This window comes from Hemibagrus wyckioides, linkage group LG17 (genome assembly GCF_019097595.1).
Source record: "Hemibagrus wyckioides isolate EC202008001 linkage group LG17, SWU_Hwy_1.0, whole genome shotgun sequence".
NCBI lineage: Eukaryota > Metazoa > Chordata > Actinopteri > Siluriformes > Bagridae > Hemibagrus > Hemibagrus wyckioides.
The window spans coordinates 4,951,561-4,977,885 of record NC_080726.1 but is presented as its reverse complement, the minus strand read 5'-3'; the positions used below and the strand labels follow the sequence as shown (position 1 = coordinate 4,977,885).

Below are 26,325 nucleotides of genomic sequence, written 5' to 3'. Positions count from 1 at the left end.
ATGAAATACATACCAGTACCATGTTTATACATTCTATTTACACAGAACGCTCCATTAATACCTCTTGTACTGGCCTGAATATCTCAATCCACCATTACACCAAAACAAGCATGGATACTTAACCTACTCAAGAAAGGCCAATATTTTGACAATCTCTAAGCATCTAAGCTTTATTTAGATTTACAAACTTTCTATATTCATATATTTCTGTCAAACACATTCATGAAATTCTTCAATCAAATCTTTCTTTATCATTTATATTATATGTAGACCTCTATTAAAAGTATGTTAAATTAAAAGAAAATGACACAGCCATTGAAGAGGGCAACCTTCCCAACTCTTACCAATCTTTCCTATTTGTTACATGAGCTTTATTATTATCATTAATGCTAATAAAATAAATAGCTACGGTTATGGTTTGTCTTCATCGTACCATTGGTGGCAGAAGATCAAGAAATGGGAGCTGCGACTTGATTGTATGCTTTAAACAGAGATCAGGTTGAAAAGTGAATTTAAGTGAATTCAAGTGAGTATTCCGTTACTGGGCATAAGCCAGAAGTCTTAAAATATAAGAAACAGAAATATAAGAAATTAGCTGCCGATAAAAGCTACAGAGAAGACAAAAAAGTCTTGAAAATCAAAGGCAGTGGAAAAAAAACAGTGAATGGAATACAGTAAGGAGTGAAAATAGGAGAAAGTCCAGCAGGTTGACCTCTCAACCCAGCAGTGTTTTGTCACTTTGCAGGAGCGATGTTGGCCCCATAGTTCGCACTGAAGTTTAAGCTCTACTGGAACAGAACAAATCCTGGCCTCCTGAGCTGCTCTCAGCTCTGTAATCTATCTCCATCCAGCTGAGCTGCTTTCCTCTCCACACTTATCCCACCCTACACACCTGCAGGTGGACTGAGAACTAACATACACACTCTGTACAGTCTGACACGGACCAGCTGCTGGCCTTGAACTCTTGGATTTCAACCTAATGTAGACAAATGAATGTCTGAAGAATCAAATGCCTGGCTATCGGATTTCCCAGGAACAAATGCGAACACCAAACTGGCTGATTAATTTGGATAAGAAAACAAGGAAAATAAATTAAGGACTGTCTCAGACACACAAACTGGATGCTTATCAGCTTTTCCAGACATCCAGGGCAATTAAAATGTCTAGTAGAAATATATCAAGGTGATCAGGAAGATCTTGAAAATGTGGGACAGTGGAACAGTCCAGTAACCTTGACTTACTATCAGACATTTCTAAATGGCCTGAATGATTACAGTGTCCCAAGTGCAAGGAGATGCCAGAGAGGTGCTGGGGAAAGACAGGGTGAGGTCCAATTTGGTACACAAACATGAACAACAATCATACACTCAGTAATCTGGTGAGACATAACCTCCTGGTCTAACTGTGACTGCAGAGGACATCCCTTAGCTGATGAGAGAGGCTAATAATGTCCTAAGTGAAAAAGTGAAAAAAGGACCAGGAAAAACTAAGCTCCAAGCAAATGCAACTGAAAATCTAGGAATAGCTACCATCTATCCAACTATCCATTCATCCATCCTTGTCTATTACCTCTGAATGAATGACATTGTAACATCATAAATATTTAAATTACTTAAAATGGGTGGCTCGAGGATTCCTGCTTTGCTTACTGTCTTGCATGTTTTCCCTAAATCCATGTGGGTTTCCTCATGGTTCTCCAGGTTTCCTCCCACCTTCCATCTTAAAGTAGATAGACTGGCTGGGGTAAGTAGGTATAGGTATGCAAATGGTTCCCTATGATGGACTATGCTGGGATGTGGTAGCTTAGTGGTTAAGGTGTTGGACTACTGATTGGAAGGTTGCTATTTCGAATCCCAGGTTTATCAAAATGCCACTGCTGGACCCCTGGGAAAGGCCCTTAACCCTTAATTGCTCAGTTGTGTAATGTGAATTAAAAATGCAAGTCCCTCTGGATAAGAGGTCTGCCAAATGACAGAAGTGTAAATGGAAGATATCTCATCTAGGATGTACTTGCATCCAGTGTTCCTAAAACAGAACCTTGTTCCACCTCCATCTTGGTTGCTTACAAAAATCTTGGATAAATTCGGAGGAAAAATCAGCAATGTTAGGACTGTTTATAACACATACGTAATTGCAGAAGAGTTGGTGGAAATAAAAGCAGTTAAATTACATTGACTTTGATCAGTACCAAGCCTGAGATAGACTCCAGGTTCCCTGCAACAGATTTTGGAAAAAGTTGTACAGAACATGGATGGATGGATGGATTGCCTATAATTGTCATTCGCTTGTAATGGTCAATTTATCAGCCGGTGGAGAAGATGAGCTATGATGTCTACTTTATTGTTTTCTTAATAACAGGCTCCCAATTAAGACACAATTGTAAATGAACTGATGCAACAGAAAATTATAAAATTAGTATTTTGAAATACCTTCAGGGAAATAATGTAGGTGGGTTGAAATATTCGTTCTTCTTTAACTGTAGTATTTAGTATAATGATCTGTCATGAATATGCATTCGTATCCAGTCAGGGATCTATAGCCAAACAAACTACTATTTTTCTACTGATGTGAATCTATTTGAATTGCCTGTTGTACTATTTTTATTAGTTAAAAAATCATATAGCTAGCTCTAGCAGATGAGCAGAAGGTGGTGTAAATGAGTATAAAATAAGAAGAAATTAGATGTAAGGTTTTAGGTTACTTCTATACATAAGAATAATTTATTTTTTGCTAGCTTCCAACACTGACACCTGCCAGGCACTGAAATGAGGCGAACAGTAGCACGGACACCACAAGCAACAGACAGTTAGTGACGTCAGACAGACAGCGTCGGATGGCAGGCAGTCGGCTTTGTGTGAGACTTAAAGCAAATCCAGTTGAACCTACAATTGGTAAAAATCACTGCTCTGCCTTAAGAGTTTCAGATTTCTCATTTGTTAGCAGTGAAGCCTATTCATTTACTCCACAACCTTGGAACGGCTCTGGAGCTCTGTGACCTGCTAAGCTTCTCTGAGAACCAGACTTCATTTTGTCAGAGGGCCCAAAGCCAAATCATTCTATTACTCCCTCCAAGCCAATTACCTTCTTCAACCGCCACACACAAATACAAATGCTTACACACACACACACACACACACACAAACATTCTCACACTAGTGGGCCTCCTCGGTCCTTTTCAGAAATCTGTAGCCATGTTCCCATGTACCAAATAAAAAAAGCTACCTAGCAGTGCCACACTGCTCAGCTATTCCAAGATTAAACAAACACATCTGGCCTTCCTCTCCAGTCGAACGGAAAAGAACTGGATTCCCACAGATATCGTGCTCATTGAGACTCAGCGTTGCTCATCTGATCATGTTTGGGAAACAACATGGGGGAAAGAGCTTTTGAAGCCTTTGCACTGAAATGAAGTGACAAAAGGAGTTGAAAGTGAAGCAGCTGTAAACTCTGTAGCTTTGCTAATGACCTAAACTTTATCCCCTTCTCCTTGCCTGGAGGACCGCCGGGAAACTCAATGTAACATCAACATAAGCTGGATTACTCTGGCAGCCGGAAACCAAATGTGCATAACGTTGTGGTGTGTAAGATTCCCACAGAGTATAAACAGATAGTCAGACTGATGGCATTCACTCTGATTCCTGTTATTATTGTTGTTATTATTGTTGTTATTATTGTTGTTATTATTATTATTATTATTATTATTATTAGACACGATTATAATGAAACTGAAATAGTACCCCTGAACTCCCTTAACCCTGTTTGTGGTTCCCTTGAGGTTCTATATAGAACCCTAGGGTTCTCTACTTGGCCAAAAGGACCATGTCTCCAAAAAATGAGCAATAAAACTTTTATATTAAAACGGTCCTATAATTGAAAAAAATTGCGTAACATGAAATCATTGCCATTACATTTGGAGTCATGTATAAATAACACTGTGAGATGTTTATGAATGGTGTATTTTAGAAAAGATCACCACCATTAACGTCATCACACTCAACGGTTATTAGATCGCTAACTAGCCAAGAACAACTCTGTATGTTGTTTAGCTTCATGGAACTTCATGCAATGCGATGTCTTCGGAGCTGGATTTCTAAATAATATGGCACTGAAAGTCACTCAGGAAAAGGTGTGTGAAGACAAAATGCTTTCATTTAAGGAGCTAACAGAAAGCTAAACAGGAGCTAAATTTCTTTCCCTAAAAAATATTTATTAACAACATATGCCAGTACAGTAGCATGCATGTTCTCCAAAAACATGTACATTAGGTGGATTGGTCATTCTAAATTGCCCATAGGAGTAAGTGTGAGTGTGTGTGGTTGTCTGTCTATTTATGTGGCCCTGTGATGGACTGGTGACCTGTCCAGGGTGTACCCCTGCCTTTTGCCCAATGAGTGCTGGGATAGGCTCCAGCAGATCCCCGTGACCCTAATTAGGAGTAAAGCGGGTATAGAAAATGGATGGATGGATATGCTAGCACACAAGTGCTAGCCTCTCTCAGGAATAATCAAAGCCAACAAATTAGCACCTACTACATAAACATGACAAGAATTTCAGTGCAATATACTGTATAGTTCATGGAGAGTTTTACTTTAATAGACATCAATAATCAGGAAGAGTAAATTTCTATTGTGCATGAAAAGCAATCTTCTGTGTTCTAGCAGATACCAGATCTGGCAAAGCCTTCAATAGTCTCTAATGTAGATTCTTGATCATGCGTAACGCAAACTGCAAATACAGACTTGGCTTTGCATGACTCGGGCTAAATGTTTCACCAGTGCTTCATTCTTTCCTTCCTAAGCAGATAACATGCAGTGACTGTGAATCCTCAAGCTGAAATTTACAAGCTGTGCTGTGTCTGTAAATGACATTTAATATAAAATAGTGCTGCTAAGGACCAGTAGTAGCCATTAAATCCACTTATATGCTCTCTCTCTCTCTCTCTCTCTCTCTCTCTCTCTCTCTCTCACTCGCTCGCTCTCTCTCTCTCCCTCTCCCTCTCTCTTATTTCCTTTCACTGAGCAAAAATAATCGACTGTGTGTTCCAGCTTTGAAAACAGACCTTCGTTTATCATCTGACTTCATTACTATGAGGAGATGAACAACAAAATGTCACTAAGGCAAAATTTGGCTATTAAAAACATACAAACTGCTCAGCAATCCAAACACTGGAGGAATTACACAACCCTCACAAATCGCTCTGTTTACCATCACTCTGAATTCACTTCCTATGAAGCCCTCGTTTATAAAGCATTATTCCAGTGCTTCTAACTGTCGGTGAGTTGCTAAGGATTCCTTGTTGGCATTATATTAAATGCTAATCATGCCCCATGCAGATTTTCATTTTGAAGGATTTATAATCTTGTAACTCAGTTGTGACTATTCATTAGAATGTCATGTGCTGTAATGAACAACCTTTATGACCCATTATAATCCGTGAATGTTTATAATGTAACTGTACTGTTGTTTAACAGTTATAATCACATAATAAACATTTAAAATGTCAATGCCAAATAGCTCAAGTGTATATTTTAACCTATTCCTTATTACAGAAGGAATTTTATTGGAATTTGTAAGGTGCTATTTATTTCTTTATTATTATTTTTTTATTTATTCATTTTTTATGTATTATATTATATTATATTATATTATATTATATTATATTATATTATATTATATTATATTATATTATATTATAGAGAGAATTTTATTAAAATTTGTAAGGTGCTATTTATTTTTATATTTATTGTTATAATCATATAATGTTTTGTAATGCAATATAGAACAATTTAGGTTAGAATATATTTTAATTAATAATTAAGAAATTATTAAGTATTTTTGATAGTATATCTGTATTTGTATTTTTATAATCCATCTGGAATATAATGATTTTAAGGTAACATATATAATATTTTTGATAAATATTAATAACTGTTACTAAATGTTAATAAATATTACACAAATATTATTAAGGGAATAGTACAACATGTTTCCAAGACATTATTTATATCCAATTATTAAGCTTTATGATTTTATTTAAAAATGCTTATGATTATTTAAACTTAAGAATATTTACCAACTTGCAAAGAATTTAATTCCATATTTAATCATCATCAATTATAAATATGGGTGTCATAGAGACTGTTAGCATGAGTCTCATCATACAGTATATACAGTATAATATCACATCCTGAATATCTCTTAGTTTGTACTAAAAACAAAAATGTTAATAAATAAACATCAGAAACATATACAAAAAATAATGACATTTTTCCCAAACTAAAATGAGCTGATGTTTATTTTTTTAACATTATTTCAATCCTGATTGTATTTACATTAACTGTATTTTTTGTAGCAGATTAAAAAAATATTTAAATATCATTTAGAATCCATCTGTAGTGCTGCATTGTTACCCAGGATCCTTACTAAACATTTCCAAGCTTCAGTTCATCACATGATTACTCGTTAATGCCTCAGCACCATGTGATTTCCTGACATTATTATTATTATTTTATCTGCCCGGACCAGTAAGTCGCTCAGAGTACGCGCTGTGACACAGAGCACAAAGAGTGTGAAATCTCAATAAAGTGAGATCATCCACGTACCTCTGTCTTTCTGGGACGTGCCCTGGTCACAGAGGAAGAGTTAGGTAAGAAGATATCCTGACCATGGCATTCCTTCCAGCTTGGTCCTCTAGCGATCCTGTTATTGTTCAGGGTTTGGTTTCCCTCTGATCCCCACGCTGTTGTGCTCTGTAATGACAGCAAGACCACAGTCACCACACACAGAAAGACGGTTTGGACAGGATGGACTCTGGAGAGGACTCGCAATGGGAAAGAGGAAATCAGAACAGAGGTCAGTGACAAGGGAAAGAATCCAAGCCAGAGCCAAAGCCAAAGACGTCCAAGATTCGATTGAGAGGAAAAAATAGCGAATAGATAAAAAGCTGGCGAATATGACCTTTCTCAGAATAGACCTTAGATTGCTGGGAACTAGTAATGCTAGTCAGAGTGGCTGTGAGAAGTGTATCGCTCAAAGCATCTCGAGTGGACAGAATGATACAAACACACCAACAGAGCTCTGGTTAAAGAACAGACGCTTTGTCGGACACTCATGAGGAACCAAAAGCCACTTTTGTTTCCTTCTGAAGTCTGGTTTATGGGCTGGACGTGTCACAAGCTTCAATGCGGGTTTTTTTAGAAGTAGATTTGAAAGTTCCCAGTGGTGAAGCTTGACAACACAATAGACCTCTGTCTCAATCTCCACAGCCCTGTGCAATCTTTACCAGACTGTTGCATGTCATCTGAGGGCAGTAAAACAAAAAAAAACAAAAAAATTTATAAAGGACGCCATGAGAAATCCAACACATTTTGGTATCAAAAGTCATGTCCCTTCCAGACACCCTCTCATGGGATGAATATCAATAACACGTCTAGGCATCTGAACTATTTCTATTGGTTGATACTGAAAACAAAAGTGTATAAAATGTCTGTCTGTATCTGCGCTGTTGATTTATATGTATAGCTTTTAGGAGGCCACCTGTTTGAGGAAAAGGCTGTAAAATCCACCTAGATTTCTACTTCATACCGCTCCAGTAATCGATTTTAAGCTCAAGCAGGCGTGACTTGTTAGAAACTGGCCTTGTGAGCGACATTTGGCGAGAATTCTGACGAACTGGACTAGAGGGCTGCATCGGCGCTTCATGTGACGACGTTCTCACGGTTTTATGGATGGTGTGGGATTTAATAACGGTGGTTGATTTCATTGTGCTTTTGAGACCATGATGAATCCGTCAGTTTATAGACTTCGTCACGTAAATGCTCTTGAAATAAATATGGATTCCTTATGAATTTGAAATATACACTGAATCTATTACCCAATCGATAGAGCACCCTTATAACCAGAACTCGGGGACTGATGTTATTCAATATAGCATGTGATTTGGAAGAAAAATGGAAAAGGAAATGGATTCTGTACACACACTGATGTATTTTGCTTCACCGGAGCAGCTCTTGATTTGATTAACAAAAAATAGAAAGAAAGAATGAAGAAAAGAAAATATGAAACTTGCTTAGAGACATCTGATTCTGGACTTCCTCCATCCTTCCAACTAATAGAATTTAAAAATGTGATTTGCACTGCCTCAAAATAATCACAGAGATTTACCAGGAGTTACTCAGAATCAGAATTCTAGGCTTTAAGTACACGATGTTTCCTCCATCATTATAACAAAAAAAAACAAGTTAGAGTCTGTTGCTAACCTGGTGAAAAGCTTTATCGTTGAACGGTTGTCTCCGTGTGGTGCAGGGTGTGTCAGAAGGGGAGGAGCTGGCGCTCAGGGCTTCCTCAATGTCCAGATTGAGCCGGTCCAGTCTCTTCATGAGCTGGTTCATGGATTCAGACCAGGGAGACAGCAGGACGAGAGGAGACGCCTGCAGGCAGAAAGAACTATGAATACCTTTACTGGTTAATCCTAATCCGGAATACGTTTAATTGGTAATCCTAATCAGAAATACGTTTACTGGTTAATCCTAATCTGGAATACCTTACTGGTTTAATCATAATCAAGAATCTCTTTACCGAATAATCCTAAATCGGGAATATCTTTACTAGTTAATCCTAATCCTTACAGTGGAAAACCACATTAGAGGATGTTTTTCTTTTCCTTGGGTGTTCAAAGGAGTCTTTCAGGTTCTGCTAGCCAAGAACAGAGTTTTGAACAGAAGGTTATCAGTGTAGATGTAAGATGTCACACTGCATAGAATTGCAATCAAACCAAAACAAACGCAGAGTTGCTGACTGCCATGTGGCCCATGTATAGCCTGTTGGCATTCCTCCCCTGAAAGCTTTCACTACTCTCCAGACACCCGCAGACAAGGGTATAAATAGACTACCCCCATCCAGCACAGAGACATCGCTTGTGTTTGGGAATCCGGGGAGTCCGCAGCTATAAATCAGAGACAGCTACTTCAGTCACCAAGTGATAAATCAACATAGTTGACCCTTTCTCTTTTTACAAAAAGAGGAAGAGGATGAAAAATCTGACTATAAGGAAGATCTTACAATAGTTAGTAGCACCAAGGACATACTACAGACAGGGATGTTTGAGCATTTCCTGGAATTTGTTTGGGGAGGGGGGTGAGAGCACGCTTCTGTGAGCCCCGGGGCAAAGAGCTCTCCGCCTATCAATGCTCGCTCTCATCTATACACAATCATGCTTTTGATGGGTGTCATGCCAAAGTGGAACGCATTTGTCAGAGGCAGCTGAGCTACTAGGCTTGGTTGAGGGCCTGAGACTACAAGTCCTGTAAATTCCCATGGAATGTGGCGATGTTAAGAGGCATAACCAATTAGGCCCCAAACACAGGGCTTCCTTTTGAGAGGAAATGGGGGGGGTAGGTTGCAGGGTGAGTCACAGTTAAACACTCACTTACTTTGACTCATTTTGAGCTTAATGTACATAAAATGGTTGCAAAAAATATCACATGGACGCTTAATACAAATCTAATTTTGCAATTTTTCCAACTGAGAGAAGAGAGAGAAGATAACAGTTACAGTCCCTCCGGAATTCCTTCAACTGGGCTGCTTGTTTTCGGTGGTATCTGCGACTCTTAATAACTCATAGAAGACAGGAGCCATGCTTGTTGTGTGGCCATGAGAACCTGATCTGGCATACTGAACAGGGAGCAGACTCTCTTCAAGGGTCAGATGCCTGACCTTCAGCAGGCGAAAGTGGCTTGCTCAAGCTGAAGCTAACAGGAATGACCAAAAGCTGGCGAAATCCCCGACTGACTTTTGAGAAACAGGGTGGTCTGGGGTCAAAGCTGGTGAGAGGAAGGTTCAAGTTGACCTCTGTCAAGGAGTTAGCGTCACCCTGTCTTAGTTCTATGAGACTAACCAACAAGCCCTTGACGTAGACTAAAGAATATAAATGTTTATGTTGGCATAATCTTGGGACGCCTGGTTAATCTTAGATGGACATTTGATGGCAACGTAATTAAGGGGATTTTTTTGAGTGTTATTTGCTGTTTTGTGGAAATAAATCCAATATAGCTTTCCAAATCTGCACCATATTATTTGACTCAAGTCGTACAAAGGATACAAAGGTTTAGGGACTGGGTTAGCTTAACTCAAATATGATCCATTAAGCTGCTTTGATTCTGAAAAAAGTCATTTTTAAGATGTTCCTTTATTATCATAAAATCAAAAATGGCCGAATAGTATTATTATTATGTTATAATATGTCACATTTATACCACAGCACTGTGTGAATGCTTGACGTTGATTGGTTCGAAGGTTTTTATTAATTATAGCTAGTAGTTTTTATTACATTTTATATGAATGAGCTTATTCTAATACATTATCGTTTCTGTAGTAACAGGGACAAGGCAATCTGATGAAAAAAACTGTTTTTCTGTTGATATGTTTTTATTAGAATTAGTTATATTTCTATTTTGTTTAATTTTTTAGAAGTAGCTCTTTGTATCAGAGTTTTCAGACACGTCTTCAGGAAAGAGAAGTTTACCTTTTTTGGTAAAAGGTATGACAAGCTGCATTTTTTATGTCTTAGCTGTCTTTTATTTCAACTTCCGTGGGTCTAACATTTTTCACAGATATTCAATTCTGGCTGAAAAAAGTCGAATCAGTTATAAAATAAAGCAATAAACCATTACAGTGCTTGCATTATAGAGGAATGATCACCATTTTAATAACCATTATAAAGGTGTTATAATGATGAAGTGAAGCAGAGATTAATCAATTAATGATATTCGCAATAAACAATGATGTAGTTTGTTAACATTAAGTTTTGGTTGCTTAATTAGATTAATATGTTCACTCCATGGATGGTGTAACAGTTTGTTGTTTAAAAGCATTTTGCTGTTCACATTGTGTCTATATTGATCATCTAGACCAGTTGTGACTTTCGACCAATCTGATGTTAGAAGAATAATATGCCTTTATTTCTCACAAATACATTACAGCATAGTGAAATTCTTTTCTTGTATTTCACAGCTTAAGAAGTTGGGGTCAGACCACAGGGTTAGCCATGATACAGTACTCTGAGAGCAGAAAGGGGTAAGAGGCTGGCTCAAGGACCCAACAGTGGCAGCTTGGCAATGCTGGGACTTGAACCGCTAACGTTTTGATCAGAACCTTAACCTGATTGAACGAGTTTTATAAATCATACTTAAACATCTAAGACAAAAAAATCATTAAGCGCATACTCAAGCTTTTCCACAAACTGAAGCCAAACAGAAAAACAGCACAAAAGCCACACAAAGCGTTTCTGGGAATCTCTCCATTCCTCGTTCGGAATGACTGGAATTTTAGCATTGCTTCATCCTCGGACTTGAGACAGTAGCCTCGATTCATTTCGACCCCCTATTCAGCCTTGTCAATCGTGCAACACACACTCGCCATGGCAACAGGGTTGGCATGAGTCAACCCTCCAGATCAAGTCATCATTGTTATCTTCAGAAGAGGACAGAATGAGTGAGGGCCATAACTGTATCACTGCAAATTAGCCACATTGGAAACCTCACTGCTGGCGCTTTGACATGTAAATGAGGAGTTAAGTGGCCGGTTGTGGCACTGTTCTGGGCTGCCAGCCATGGCTATACCACCCACTGAGAGTGTCAGGACACTGTGTAGAGGTAGGAAGATGCACCAAAAAAGAGGCCACCAGCCATTACTTGCTAGTTTAAACGCATCAGATCTGGGTCATGGAAGATTTTAAGGAGATGAAGTCATTCAAGAATGCTTGACAAAGAGCACCATCCGGGTTAGGCAGTTTAATTCTCGCTTAATTATAACTATCGAGGGTGAAAACGGGTCATTATGATCTAGATATCCTTATCTCACTGAGGAAATTGTTTGCGACTCCTAACGTTTGGGAATGGCGCCCTCTAGATGGTGATGACGCAGAGCTACAACGTGCAACCTTTTAACCCTGATTTCTGTGAAGCGTGCTCCAAATCTCGTACGTAATTTAATACCGAGACCAACAAAAGAACCATTCAAGAACCCCAGCATCACTCAGTAAAGCGGTTGCCACAACATATCCTCTACATTCACACTCCTTTCAAACAGAGACTCGGGACTCAGCGATTCGCCCTGGAATGTCTGGAGTAGGTGCAAACGAGGCAAGGTCAACGTGTCTGTGAAAGGTACGGCATTCTTTCACACATTCTTAAAACACGTATGAGCAAAGAGCAAAGAGCAAAGAAAAAGCAGCAGGAGAGAGAACAGCATGTGCAGAACAAAGCAGGACTGGGAGTCGTACAGAGGGGGAAAAAATGATTTGAAAAACTCCCAGATGAATAGAGACTATAAATTTTCTTGCACTGCTTGCTCTCCACTGTGTACTGGGAAGGAAATAAGAGTTTGTACAATTTGTCCAGTTTTAGAACCACTTCCGTCCAGACTATCTTAGGATGTTTTGGACTTTCACAACCATTCAATGGAAAGAAACTCTCAGAAAATAAAAATATGATGGAGTTCTTTCCTGTTCTGAAAAAAGAGAAATAAATGATACTGTGCCATGCAGGAAAATGTCAAATAACATGATCCATTAAGTTGCTTTGATTGTATCCCTTATACTATGGAGTGCAAAAGTTGATTTATATCAAGTCATTGTTCATATATTTATATCACAGCACTGTGTGAATGCTTCATTTTGATTGGTCTAAACGTTTTGATGAATTATCCCTAGTAGTTTTTATTACATTTCGTACGTATTCTAATACGTTATTGTTTCTATAGCAACCGGGACTACGTAATCTGATGAAAAAACCTGTTTATTTGTTGATATGGTGATATTTTCTGTATTCTATTTCTATTTTGTTATATATTTTTAGAAGGAGTCTCCAGCGTCGCTCTTCGTAACAGAGTTTTCAGACAAGTCTTCAGGACAGAGACAATTACGTTCTTTCTGTAAAATGACAAAGGGCATTTTTAGCTATTTTTTATTTTAACTTTAACAATTGTTTATAGATTAAAATATAGGGTATTACTAGTAACTAACATTTTTCACAGATATTCAATCCCGGCTTAAAAAAGTATGACGTCGCTCTTCAGTCATTTTATTTTTTAAAAACGGTTAGCTTTGGCAAATAGCTGTGCTTTTAGAGGAATAAAAGACTTCAGGTCGTGGTGTTATTGGAAAGTGATCAAATTTGGAGTGGGAACAGTAACTCCACACCACTCCTTTGTTGATTACATTCTTTCTAAGCGCATGCCTCATATTTAATATCAGTTCAAAGTATGGTTTCAAGATGGTGTTTGGAGATGGAGACAGCTATGGCAAAACATTTTCCTTGGGATTCTATTTATGTGTAGAAAAATTAGCTAGATTTTACTTCATTCGAAAGAATTAAGCTGGCAAACTTTTGCAGTGTATTAGTGCTCAACTATGAACTGATGAGAAAGAGGTTAAGGGTAAATTATACAACTGAGCAAAGCAAAATCTGACAACGTGTATCAGTTTCATAGCTCATTTAATATAACATAAGAATTAATAAATAGGGGGGAAAAACCCAACTGGAATATGAATGCATTAATAATGCACAATGTGTGATTTTTTTTTAAATATTTATTTTAAATATATTAAAATATATATTTTTTATATTTCTTAATAATTGTATAATATTTGAATTTATTTATGATTTTTAAATTTTATTTAATTATTATTATTTTTTTAATCCTGGATTTTTTTTATTTTCTTTTATTTTTTTAAGCATCACACAGCCTCCACATTCACACTGATGTCCTTATATAACCTGTGTACTTTAAAAAAAAAGAAAAAAAAGAAAAAGATCTCTTTTTCTTCGCAATCTACAAATCTGCTTTCTGTTTATAGAAGGTATCTGTATTTTCTTTTTTCTTTTTAACAAGAGTTAAAGCCTGCCTTCATACACCACCCTTCATTAAAGCACTACACTAAATACAAGCAGGACAAAGTCACAGATTGCTAATCATCAGGTCAGGGAAAGGGGTTGGGGAAAAAAGACACAAATCTTCCCTGACTTAAGGGAGCTGTAAATAGTGGAAGTCATAGTTCACTGCTCAATACAACCATCTGGTTTGACAGAAGGAGACGAAGAAGACAGCTACTGAATTCCTTTACAACAGAGACCGAGGTCACAGGTACTCTACTGAAATATTTGAAAGATTTGTACTGGTCTGATTTTGTGCTGTTGATTGTATACTAATATCTGATATCTGTTGATCTATTTCTTCCTTTACAGAGTAAGAATTAAAAGAAGGAGAAAAAAAAATGATTCTAGCGTTGTGGAGTCTATGTAATAATTACGAACCAGGCAGGGCGGCATGAGACAGTGAATAAAGATGTTATACATACTTTTTCTAATTAGCCCTTAGAGTATTATAACTGCTATTTAACTCTGGGTTAAGAAATAAAGACATCTTTAAAGCTTATTTAAATTCACAGCATTCACAGCAAGTGTGTGATTCCAGTAGCTGCGATGGACTGGTGACCTGTCCAGGGTGTACCCCTGCCTTTCGCCCTATGTGCGCTGGGATAGGCTCCAGCAGACCCCCGTGACCCTAGGAATAAGCGGGTATAGACAATGGATGAATGAATGAATGATTCCAGTAGATTTCTGTAGACTTTACAAGCAATTAGCTAGCTAGCAATTCAAATGGCAAAATATACAGAGAACACAGTTAATAGTCATGGATGTTGCTAGCTGGCTAGTTCATGGTGTAGACACTTTGCTAACAATAATAAACCTAGAGGAAGAACCCTTTTAACCTTTCAAATGAGCTTGTGGTTAAGCTAGCTAGATGATTTTGTCAGGCTAGCTTCATCTAAAGACTTTCTTGCCCACATTATCAAGGAGGACTGAATTTCAGGAAGTTAAATGTGTATAAAAAAAAACGCCTCAGCTGAGCCGATGTCACCAAGATAATTGCTAACATTTGCTAGTAAGTACACAAAATGGGTGACAAATCAGACAGACAGTAATATATACAGATAATGAATTACTAAAAAAATATGCACACTAGTAGTTTAAGCGTGAGTTTTGTCCAGACTTTCCTTTTAACTTCCTAGTGAAATCTCAAACTGGCTAGCTCAAACGACAGACTCTTTGCTAACAATAATAAACCATTAAAACGACCCCTTTACCATTTAAAAGGAGCTTGTGTTTTTAGTTAGCTCACACTGTAGACTCTGTGCTAACAATAATAAACTTACCATGTAGAAAAAAACACTTCAGAAGCATCTCGGAAGTCTGTATCTAATTTGCCAGGTTCCAGGTTTACAAGCTAGCTGGCTAATATTAGCTAGTAAGCATAGCCATATCAAATAACTGTGTATGCATATGTATATACAAGTAATGTGCATCAGAAATATTCACACCTGTATAATATTACATAAATATGAGTTCTGATCTTCAGACTGCCTTTTAACCATCTTGCTAGCTTAGTTACCTGGCTAGTTCATGCTACAGTCTCTCTGCTAACAACAGTATACTTATAGAAAGAACAACTTCCCTTTAGTTATGAGGTATGTGGCAATAAAATAATTTAAAGCATAAGTTTTAAAAAAAAAAGATAGCTAGATAGCTCATGTTTTCCAGCTAGCACATGTGGCATACTCTGTGCTAATTATAGAGACAATCATATTCTTGTGAACATGGAACTGATATGCAGTTAAAAGAAAAATCCCATACATAAATGATTGTATTTACCTCCTTGCTGCTGTTCTCCTCTTCTGCCTCATAACCAGTGGAGGAACCTGAGTCCAGTTCTCCATTTCGTTCTTCTCCTCTTCCTTTACCAGTTCCAATCCTTCGTCCGGTTCTCCTGTGTCTATAGCAAGGAAGGATCTCCCTGATCTGAGTCATCTCTGTAAAGACATCATCATCATCATCATCATCCTCCTCTTCAGAGGAAGACTCACCACAATCAGAGCTCTCAGGAACCCCTTGGTTGAGACCTATTGTACAATCATAATCTGCAAAAGTGATAGAACTCGGTTTGTGTTTGATGATTCGGGGACGTTCAGATCCTCCATTGGACGGGGAAGGAACGGAACGGGGTTTTGGAGCTGTGATTGAGCTCTCTGGAGATGGAACGAGGGGAGGGCTTGGGGAAGTGCAGGGTTCCTTGGAGGTTGTGGCATCTTTGGATGGAACTGCCGTGTCCACTGTTTGAACATCTGAAGCAAATGAGGTGTCCTCTGGTGATGGACACCTAAAATGGTAGCATCCATTTAGATCAAGTTCAGATTTACTTTCCACTTCACATTTACATTGGCTCTTAAATTCCTTCTTGATTACAGAAGTTCCAATTTTATTGATGTATTCCTGTGTTGGCTTGAGAAGATCTGGAGTAGATCCCATTTTCACATCGTTATCTTGTGAAGCACAGACTTGTCCTGCTGGAAGAGAATAACTATTACTAGTGTTTTGGTTTAATGAGGAACATTGTTTAGTCTCTGTGGTTTGGCAGAACCATTTTTTGCCACAAATCTCATTCTCCTGAGTCAAGGAATCAACACAAGTGCTACTCAATGGTTTACGTCCATCACCGTCTGTGTCCGTCCCAGCTGTCTGTACCGAAAAGGTCATTTTGGTGGGTGGTGTCGTTGACGCGGTTGGATGTCCCTCCTGTGTGACCATGGACAGACCTTCCATGACCTCCATGTTCTATAGTCCAGCACTAGTCACAAGGTATATCCAAAAGAATCGTAGTCGGAAGCCAAGTCCTGGTGTGTTTAGCATGTTTAAACATCTGGTCGATGCCAGTCATCAAAATGTGAAACTGTGAGTAGTCTGTAATTAAAAACCAAAGAAAAATCACTAAAGTAACTATAAGACTATAAAGTTTCTCTGTAACATTGTAAGTAAGTAGCCCTTTTTGTCACATATACATTACTGCACAGTGAAATTATTTCTTTGCATATCTCATGCTTGGAGGGTTAGGGACAGAGCACAGGGTCAGTCATGATGCAGCACCCCTGGAACAGGGGGGTTGGGGGCCCTGCTCAAAGGCCCAACTGTGGCAGCTTGGTGGTGCTAGGGCTTGAACCCAGAGCCTTTACCATTGGAGCTACCATCATCCCAACATACTTTACCAGCAAAGCATTTAGAGCAGGGGTGCATAACTCCAGACATACCAACATACCAGCCTTTGTAGGTCTTGCTAACTGGCTTGATATGGTTGTTAAATGAGGTAGAATAAAACTGATTCAGGAATGGGGGTCTAGTGGAATGGGAAGTCCAGTGCTCTAGAGCAGAGGTTTTTAAATTTTTAAGATAGATGCCTTTATTTGTCATATATACATTATAGCACAGTGAAATTCTTACTTCACATATCCCAACTTTTGGAGGTTAGGTCAGAGCACAGGGTCAGCTATGATGCAGTGCCTCTGGGGCAGTGAGGGTTAAGGGCCTTGCTCAAGAACCCAACAGTGGCAGCTGGGCCGTTCTAGGGACTGATCCCAATTCTCTGATCAACACCCCAGAGCCTTAACCAGTAACCTGAACCACCACTGCCCATTACAGACAGGGACCCAATAAACTGTCAATGAAATGAACAGATGACCCAACAAACATAAAACAAATATATAGTAAATATTAGGCTCATTATTTAAACACATTTATCTTTAAATTATTTTTGTCTATTCATTGGAGCCATGGAGCTATTTCTGCCAATATTTCCGCCATTAAACACATTAGTTATGTATTTTTTTTACAATCCACCAGGTGTTTGTGTTATTAAGGTTTGGATTAAACCCATTTAATTTTCAGTCCAATGTGCTAATGACTATAAGAAATAAGAAAACCTGCAATAGTAGTCATGGATCATGGACCTAAGACAAAGTGGGGGGAAATAAATGAAAATAAAATAAAAGGCTTTGCTTCATGGACCTACTTTGAGAACCACTGCTTAAGAGGAACCACAGGTCAGATAACATAAAATGTGGTGCTCATAAGACTATATAACACATCTGTAAGCCTGTTATGACAACTGGCATAGACCAGCACAGGCCTTTGTGCTATTTCTAAGATATCATTTGCTATAAATACTGTGTTTTACAAATTTAATGTAAAGTTCACTTCAAATGTCTGCATCAGCTGAGTTTACATGACAAAAGTATGTAGCGTTATGAGTCGACATAACAGCTAATTCATAACAACTGACTTTGTAGCTCAGTGTGACTCAGTTGCATGAAAGGAACATATAATAATAATCACACAACATATTAAACCCAAACTTGCTCAGACAGTGCAATGGCATTGCTATGGATATTCATAAGCATTCATAAGTAGGAATTTGCAACTGTAATATAGCAGGTTTTTACGTTCATAGTATCATCAAGTTCTACATAATGTACACGACACACTTTAGAGCTTCTTTTATAAGTATTCAACACTGATGCATTTTCTCAATTAAAGCTCACTGGGAAAACTGTCGTATCATAACATGACATAGGAAGTACACTGAGTTTCAAAGTCAGTTGACACTGTAATGTTAATCAGTTTACAAACACAACCTTACAACTGTCATAACTGCCACTTGACTCAAGTGTTGTAGCAACAAAAATCTAATATTTGTTGGAATAAGGCTTTATAAATGTAAATGTAGCTCTATGAGCACCACTATTAAGTGTTTACCAAGTATTTTGTTAACACTTACTACGAAAGCCACATCTACCATATGTTGAACTATGAACACATGTTATTATGCACTTCATAAACATGCACTACAATGTATAGCAAATGTTATAATGCATTATGAATTTGTTTCACGATGCATTATACATGGTGTTTGGAACGTAATACATGATAAATATGAAACACTCAAACTTTACTTTACATTATGGGAAGCAAATACACTTTTTTAACACGTTATAAGTAGGTTATGATGTTGTATATGTCTGTCAGTAGATTATAGTCATGAATGAAATGTTAATAATACTTATGTTCATAAACTCAGGGCAGGTTTATAACAAGGTATTATGCAGTCTGAGGTTCTCTGTTGATCATAACATGTTATGAATGCACATATTCGCAGCTTATTATACATCTAGAGTTCCGATTTTTTGTCTCTCAAGCCTAGAATAATGTTCTTTGCTATTTCAGTCTTTTTTGCGCTTTTATTTAGACATGGATTGTTTGAATTTGCAGAAAATGTGAAGCGTGAAGGAATTTAGCACCACCACTGCAAAAACAAATGCTTGGAATATTTCAAATCAAAACTAGACCAAAACTATTCTGAGAAAAAAAAAAAGATGTAGTGGTTTGTAGCCTTCATAGACTGTCATAGATGCATCATAGACGTGTTACAAATGTCACATATAGGTTACGTATTCAACTAAATACTATTATATGTAGAACACTTTTAACAATAAACGTTGTCTCAAAGCACCTTAATAGGAATATAAAAGTTTGAAAAAATAGCAATTATAAAATTAATTATTGGTTATTTAATTTAGAATTCATTTATATTTGTTTTTAATGAGGAAGCTAAAGGCAAGGGTGATGAGGAAAAACTCCCTGAGACGATATATATATATATATACATATGTAATATATGGCCTTTGTATACAATACATATGACTTCAATAGAAAGTATAAAGGATTTTCTATTCAGGTTTTAAAATAAACATAATTTCTATTCCTCTAATCAAGTGTTTATCATCTCGAATACCTTTTTTCATCACAAGGAAACACAACGATTCATTCAGGACACAAATAACAGAATGTATTTGACACAGATTGTAAGAAAGAGTGAATTTTACTGCTAATTGAAAGCTTAATGAAACATTAGAATGGTTAAAAATTCAGACAATCCCACGTGAGCCATCTGTGTTACACCGAAACGTTAGCTGAAGAAAAAGTGAAAATAAAGTCGGTCCATTACACCTCCACCACAAGGTGTTAAAAAGGGGGGGGGGGTATAAGATCTTGGCTGATTGTGTTTATGGCCACGAGCGAGAGATCTAGAGAGATGGGGGGAGAGAAAATCTCTGAGGCTGAACATCTGTCTGCAACTGAGGTGTTCAAGTCTGGATCTGTTACAGGCACGACGGCAGTGACATCAGCGGCGTGAGGAATCCAGCGTCTCTTCCCCCACTGGCTGATTTACAATACACCAGTCCATTCATCAGAGCAGTTAAAGGGCACTGGCCAGGCTGTGGTTAGCAGGCTGACTAACCCCCTCATTACCGCTTTACCCCAACAAAACACATACATTCAGCTATGGGAGACCGGTAGGAAATGTAGAAGCATTCCTTTCTAACACCTCGACTAAAGCGAGTCATGTGTGCAGCTATGGGACAGCAGGGGTGTCAAACAGGAGGATGCTTTTCCTCCAAGGGATGACAGGATAAGCCACAACTATATAATAATTGGTTGTTGACGCCTCAGGGCTGAAGGGGAACCGACTTGTTTGTCGTCCACCAGCCTACAGAGTATATGGTAGACAGTGTTGTCTACATAATGAGCGTTTGTAATGAAAGGGCTGTTTAATCCAAAGAACAGAGTTAAAGCTGTAAGAAGGCATGATTCTGATTGGACGGAAGGTTTTCATTCATTTCCTATAGCCTCAGCGCCGACAATAGTGCCAGCTGTCATTCAAATCACAGGTTTACATTCGACACGAGTCTGCTTGTCCGCATCAAATGTTGTTATTTAACAAAGCCAAACATTCGTTATGTCGACTTTATGAAACGTTTATTTAACATTTAAGGAAGGAGTCTCCAGTGCCAGTGGAGGACAGATTACTTTTTGATTCCCGGTTTGTTCCCGGTTTCCCGTGTTTGCTGTTATATAAGCGAAAACATGCACTAGCCTTTACATCAAATGTAACTATAAATTGATAAAAAGTACGATATCGTATCATTCGTTAATAAACCGCTCTTAATGTTAGCAGTTTGCTTTGGTATAAGAGTGGGAAAAAAACACTTTGAATGAGTGATTATTGGAAAATAATCTACTTTTTAGGTGCTAATGAGTCCAATGTTTATTATTTTCCTCGGCCAGCACACCACCAAGTGTTTTATTCTTTAAATATGTATATATACATATATACAGGTTTGAGCTAAAAATGTGTTAACAAAAAGGACTGAATGAGGCAATTAGCAAGAAAAAGCAACAAGAACCAGAGAGCAATCTCATGAGAAATTAGAACAAACCTGAAGGACGACGATTTCAGAGGCCAAGGTGGACATTTTTGGAGCATGTTGGACCTTAAAGAGCATTCTGCACTCACAAACTTTAGGGAAAAAAACAGGTGTAGAGTCATGCATTCTGAATTTGTCTGCATCATTTAGTAGATAAAGGGTGTGAAAGCTTGCAAACTCAAGCAGGCATGGAGAAGGAGTGGAAAATGTGGGAAAAATCTTTTCTACGTCTCTCTTCTCCCTTTGTGCATTTTTGTCTACCTTTGATACAGCAAATGTGGGAATGGGCCAGCTGGCCAGGTTTTATCAAGCATGTACACATGAGCACAAACACACACACTCACACACACAAACACACACACACTGTCCCGTGGAACTGGGAGGATAACACACCTCGGGGCTTTAACCTTCAGAAGCTGATAAGCAAGCAAGGCCAGAAGCAAGGTCACACACTCCTACCCCTGAACTGTCCCTTCTGTGTGTGTGTGTGTGTGTGTGTGCATGAACCCTCTTAGCTCCATTATTGAATTAAAAGAGATATAACCTCAATGTTACAGTGTTTGCAAAACAAACACCTCGACCACCAGGAAGACTTTCCCTTTCCAAAGGAAATAAGTAATACATTCCTCTTCCATAGGAAACGCTTGGTTTAAGACTGATTAAGATCGACTCAGTTCACCTCTTCCCCTACAGCCCCTCTTTCTAAATCCGTTGTGAAAGAGGGCCTCCTTATTCACGGCTACAGAAAAGGGAAGGAAAGATCAGCCAAAACAGCCAAACGGAGGATGCCACCACAGGAAGATCAACAGGAATCTCATTTAACACACATTACCACAGAGAAAGTTTCACTTCCTCCGTCACACTCGGAATATCTGAACACACTGATATGCATCTAGACGTGAATTAGACTGAAATGATGTGGAAGATCTCAGTTACCTGCTGATTAAGATGATAAATCATCAATAAATTTGATTACAAAATAAAAATTAAACAAATTGTGCTGTCATGAGTAAAAATGAAAATAAAATGTGAAATAATATTTTGATTATTAAATTAAATTAAACAAATTGCGCTGTCATGAATAAAAATAAAAATGAAAAATAGTAATTTGATTATTAAATAAAAATTAAACAAATTGTGCTGTCATGAATAAAAATAAAATAAAAATAAAAAGGAGAAATAATAAATTGATTATTAAATAAAAATAAAACAAATTGTGCTATCAAGAATAAAAATAAAACAAAAATAAAATGAGAAATAATAATTTGATTATTAAATAAAATTAAACAAATTGTGCTATCATGAGTAAAAATAAAATTAAAATAAAATGAGAAATAATAGTTTGATAATTAAATTAAATAAATTGTGCTGTCATGAATAAAAATAAAATAAAAATAAAATGAGAAATAATTTGATTATTAAATAAAATTAAACAAATTGTGCTGTCATGAATAAAAATAAAATGAGAAATAATAATTGGATTATTAAATAAAAATTAAACAAATTGTGCTGTCATGAAAAAAATTAAATAAAAGTAAAACGAGGAAATGAGAAATAAAATAAAAATAAATTTTTAAAACACCTGCTGTACATTCTGAGAAGGACAAAAAAATAGTAAAATGTCTACCTATTACAAATGATTTTATTTTATTCTCAACATTTATGCATTTTTATCTCTCTAGTGTATTTCAAACTCGGCTACAAATGAATCTGCATCAATTTCTTGTGTAATAACATTGGGTTAGAATCAGATTTATTTCAGAACAACAGCAATATAGAAAGAAACCTTCTCTGAGACAAACTTCTATCCCTTTTAATTAAAACCTGTTGAATAGACATCAAGAGTCAAAACTCTTTCCCTTACCTGTTGTTTAGTTTGTGTCTGATAATCCAGTGGCGGTCATAGTGACAGAGGTGAACCGTTCAGGTGAACACACACCGGTGTTTCAGCCTTGCGTTCTGTGTGTGTGTGTGTGTGTGTGTGAAGGCAGCGAGCGAGAGTGCTATCATCGCAGATTCCAGAGAATCGCCACAAGCAACACAAGGCTTCAGCATGCACTGACTAAGCCAAGAAGAGGAGGAGTGCAAAGCCAGCCAAGGAGTGTGTAAATGTGTGTATGATGAGGAAGGGGAGGAGTCGGCGTTCAGGAGAGAGAGAGAGAGAGAGAGATAGTGTTGTGTAAACAAGCACTTCAGTGCACTCAGTATATTTAGATGTAAATCAGCACTGGAGTTGGGAGTAGGTGGGAACTGAACTAATTTAAATATAAACATTAAAATTTGTTGTTTTATTATTCATTATTTTAATTTTCCGTAAACACTTTATCCGGGCCAGGGCCGATCCAGAGCTTATGAATCAAGGGACAGTGGTTGTGAGGCAGAAATTTCATTTCATTTCATTCAAATGCACACTGGGACACCATGAGACCATAAACAAGTTCACATATAGAGCCAATTTAAAATCAGTCTATCTACCATCATGTTTTGGAGAGATGTGAAGGAACCAGGAGACGTGGACCAGCACCAAATGACCTCAAAGCACAGATCAGACCCTGGACTGCACCACTCTCACCTCAGATCCTCCAGCACTGCTCAACCAATTAAGACATACATTTGTCTTAATTACTTAATTATTTCAATTATAAATATAATAAACTGTGGGCTGGATATGAGACGACTTAAACAGGAAATAAATGAGGAAGTAAATGAGTCTGTTTCTGTCAGAGATGTGATAAATGCATCATTACAGAATGTGCAGAGACTGAAAAAGGATGACAGATATTATGTGAGTGAAAGTTTTCTTGCCTTTCTTCTTCTTTCGGCTTTTCCCTTCAGGGGTCTCCACCGCGAATCGTCTCTCTCCACCTATCCCTATCTTCTGCATCCTCAACACTAGCTTCATATCCTCATTTATTCCATCCATATACCTCCCCTTTGGCCTTCCTCTTTTCCTCCTGCCTGGCAGCTCCATGTCCAACATTCTCCTACCAATATCCTCACTCTCCCTCCTCTGGACATGTCCAAACCATCTTAATCTGGCCTCCCTAATTCTGTCCCCCAAACGTCCAACATGAGCCGTCCCTCTGATGGACTCGTCCCTAATCCTGTCCAACCGTGTCACTCCCAAAGAGAACCTCAACATCTTCAGCTCTGCTACCTCCAGCTCTGACTCCTGTCTCTGTCTCAGTGAGAATGTTTTGTTGCCTTTATGCAAGTTATTTCTGATTATTTAAGTCATTTAGGAACAGCAACAGCTTCCAGCAGACTGATCCCACCATCCCTCAGCATACAATGAGGGACGTTACACACCAGGACTCTGAACTACGAACAGCTGAGTCACATGCTGGCTTGAAACGATGACTAAAAACCCTACATCTTACTGAAATAAGTAAATAAATAAACAAATAACTCCACTGTGGAGTGTAACATGACAAAGAAATTCAGTGATGAATATAGACACAACCAAAACAGGAGGAAATTCCAAAAACTCAATGAGGATAATCTACTGTAGATCATCTATAATGTGTTTCATTATATGAACCTTTGCAGTTCCTTTTATTATTTATCTACCGACATAAGCCCATCGTAACATATTCATTAGCACTGCATAAACCCTTTATAAAGCAGTGTTGGCTAGCTTTACATTGAAAATATTTTCTTTATAAAACTGTGTTTATGTAAGGTTCATTTGTATGTAATGTCTACATTGGCTCATCATAACACATTCATTAGCATTACATAAACCCTCTATAAAGCACTTGACGAGTTTTATTTAAAGTATAATGAAAAACAAACAAATAAACAACTAAGCAGCACTGACATTTCCTTTTAATTAAACTTGCCAAAAATGCTTTATAAATTGTTAATGCTAATGCTAATGCTAATAAATGTTTTATGATGGGCCAATGCAAAGAGATAGCTGACAGAAAACACATTCATAACACATTCACAGGCATTACCTAAGCCCTCAGTGAGAGGCATTTCCTTTAATACAAAACTTTCCAACACTGCTTTACTAATATCCATCACTCACTAATATCACATTTAGGAAGCTTTGAGAAATTTTCTATGATGTTTCCGTCATCTGGTTTTACTTTTGAGGAGCATCCACATGGAAATTTTGGTAATCCAACTGCATTAAATACTATTAATAAGCACCATTTGTAGCTGCTACAACCTTTTAAAGCTCATGTCATGTGCCTAAGGTATTATTTTCATCTCCTCAAAATGAGTAGGAATCAGTTTCCGCTCAAATGGTCATGTATTTTTAGAAAAGTGATGAGAATTAGAGTTTAAATTCACAACCAAGACAACAAATTTTCATGATAATACCTTTGCACAGAAAGTAGAACTCCCCCCCCCCCTGTCTTCTCTCTTTTTTGCTTTCTCTCAAAGGAGTGGCTTTAATTATCCATAAAAATGTAACTTATGTAACTACGTCTCTGCAAATACCGCTAACAAAGTCCTTATTGTCCTCTGAACAGGGAGGTGATAAGAAGTTTATACAAAAAGAAAGAAAAAAGGAAAGACTTTTCTCTCAAAACGAGCAGCAGAACCGAGGAATAAACCTAAAAACAATCAACCTGGTCTTGAAACTTTTGGAGTAGAGAAGGAAGGAAGGAAGGAAGGAAGACAGTTCTTGTAGAGGAGAACGGAGGATGTCGCGTAGAGGATATTCGCTCCTGGTGTATTACAGCTTAACTCTGTTCCTCCTACACAGATGATGGATGACCATCAGCTCCTCTGTACTACAGCAGATAAAGACACATTCATCCAGTGCTGTGAGGTGTTCAGTCCTCCGCCCTGCTGCTGTTCTCATGAACCTCTTTCTCCTCTAAATCCTCTTTCTTTCTCTTTCAAGTGTCGTTTCATTCATCAGCAGCTTTGAACAGGGACGGCTAACTCTAACTCAACAAACTTACTCAAGGAGGTCAAATCATTGAAGGAATCTTTCGACATTAGCATGGTTTAAACTCTTCTTTTAAACTGATTGTAATATTTCTTAATTAGTTGCTATTAGTTTTCTATATTTTCTGTATTTGGTCTATGTATTTTTCTTTGTATAATTAATTCCATTTTACCATCCATGTTTTTCTATTTTATTTATTTATTTATTTATTTATTTATTTATTTATTTATTTATTTATTTATTTATTTATTTATATTCTACTTTT

General features: G+C 37.5%; 1 protein-coding gene across 3 annotated transcripts in view; it reads right to left on the bottom strand.

Annotated features, from left to right (window-relative positions):
- stard13b (StAR-related lipid transfer (START) domain containing 13b) overlaps positions 1-23,184 on the bottom strand; it is a 103,397-nt gene extending 80,213 nt beyond the window's left edge. Inside the window, exons 1-4 of one of the 3 annotated variants that reach the window (XM_058413178.1) lie at positions 23,016-23,184; positions 15,711-16,796; positions 8,259-8,429; positions 6,603-6,749 (exon numbers count right to left, since the gene is read on the bottom strand). In XM_058413178.1, coding sequence (XP_058269161.1) covers positions 6,603-6,749; positions 8,259-8,429; positions 15,711-16,667 — 1,275 coding nt within the window. In that variant the 5' untranslated portion in view covers positions 16,668-16,796; positions 23,016-23,184. The remainder of the gene's footprint in view (positions 1-6,602; positions 6,750-8,258; positions 8,430-15,710; positions 16,797-23,015) is intronic. The other 2 variants (XM_058413180.1, XM_058413181.1) reach the window with 2 other exon arrangements.
- Between the last annotated feature and the right edge of the window lie 3,141 nt (positions 23,185-26,325).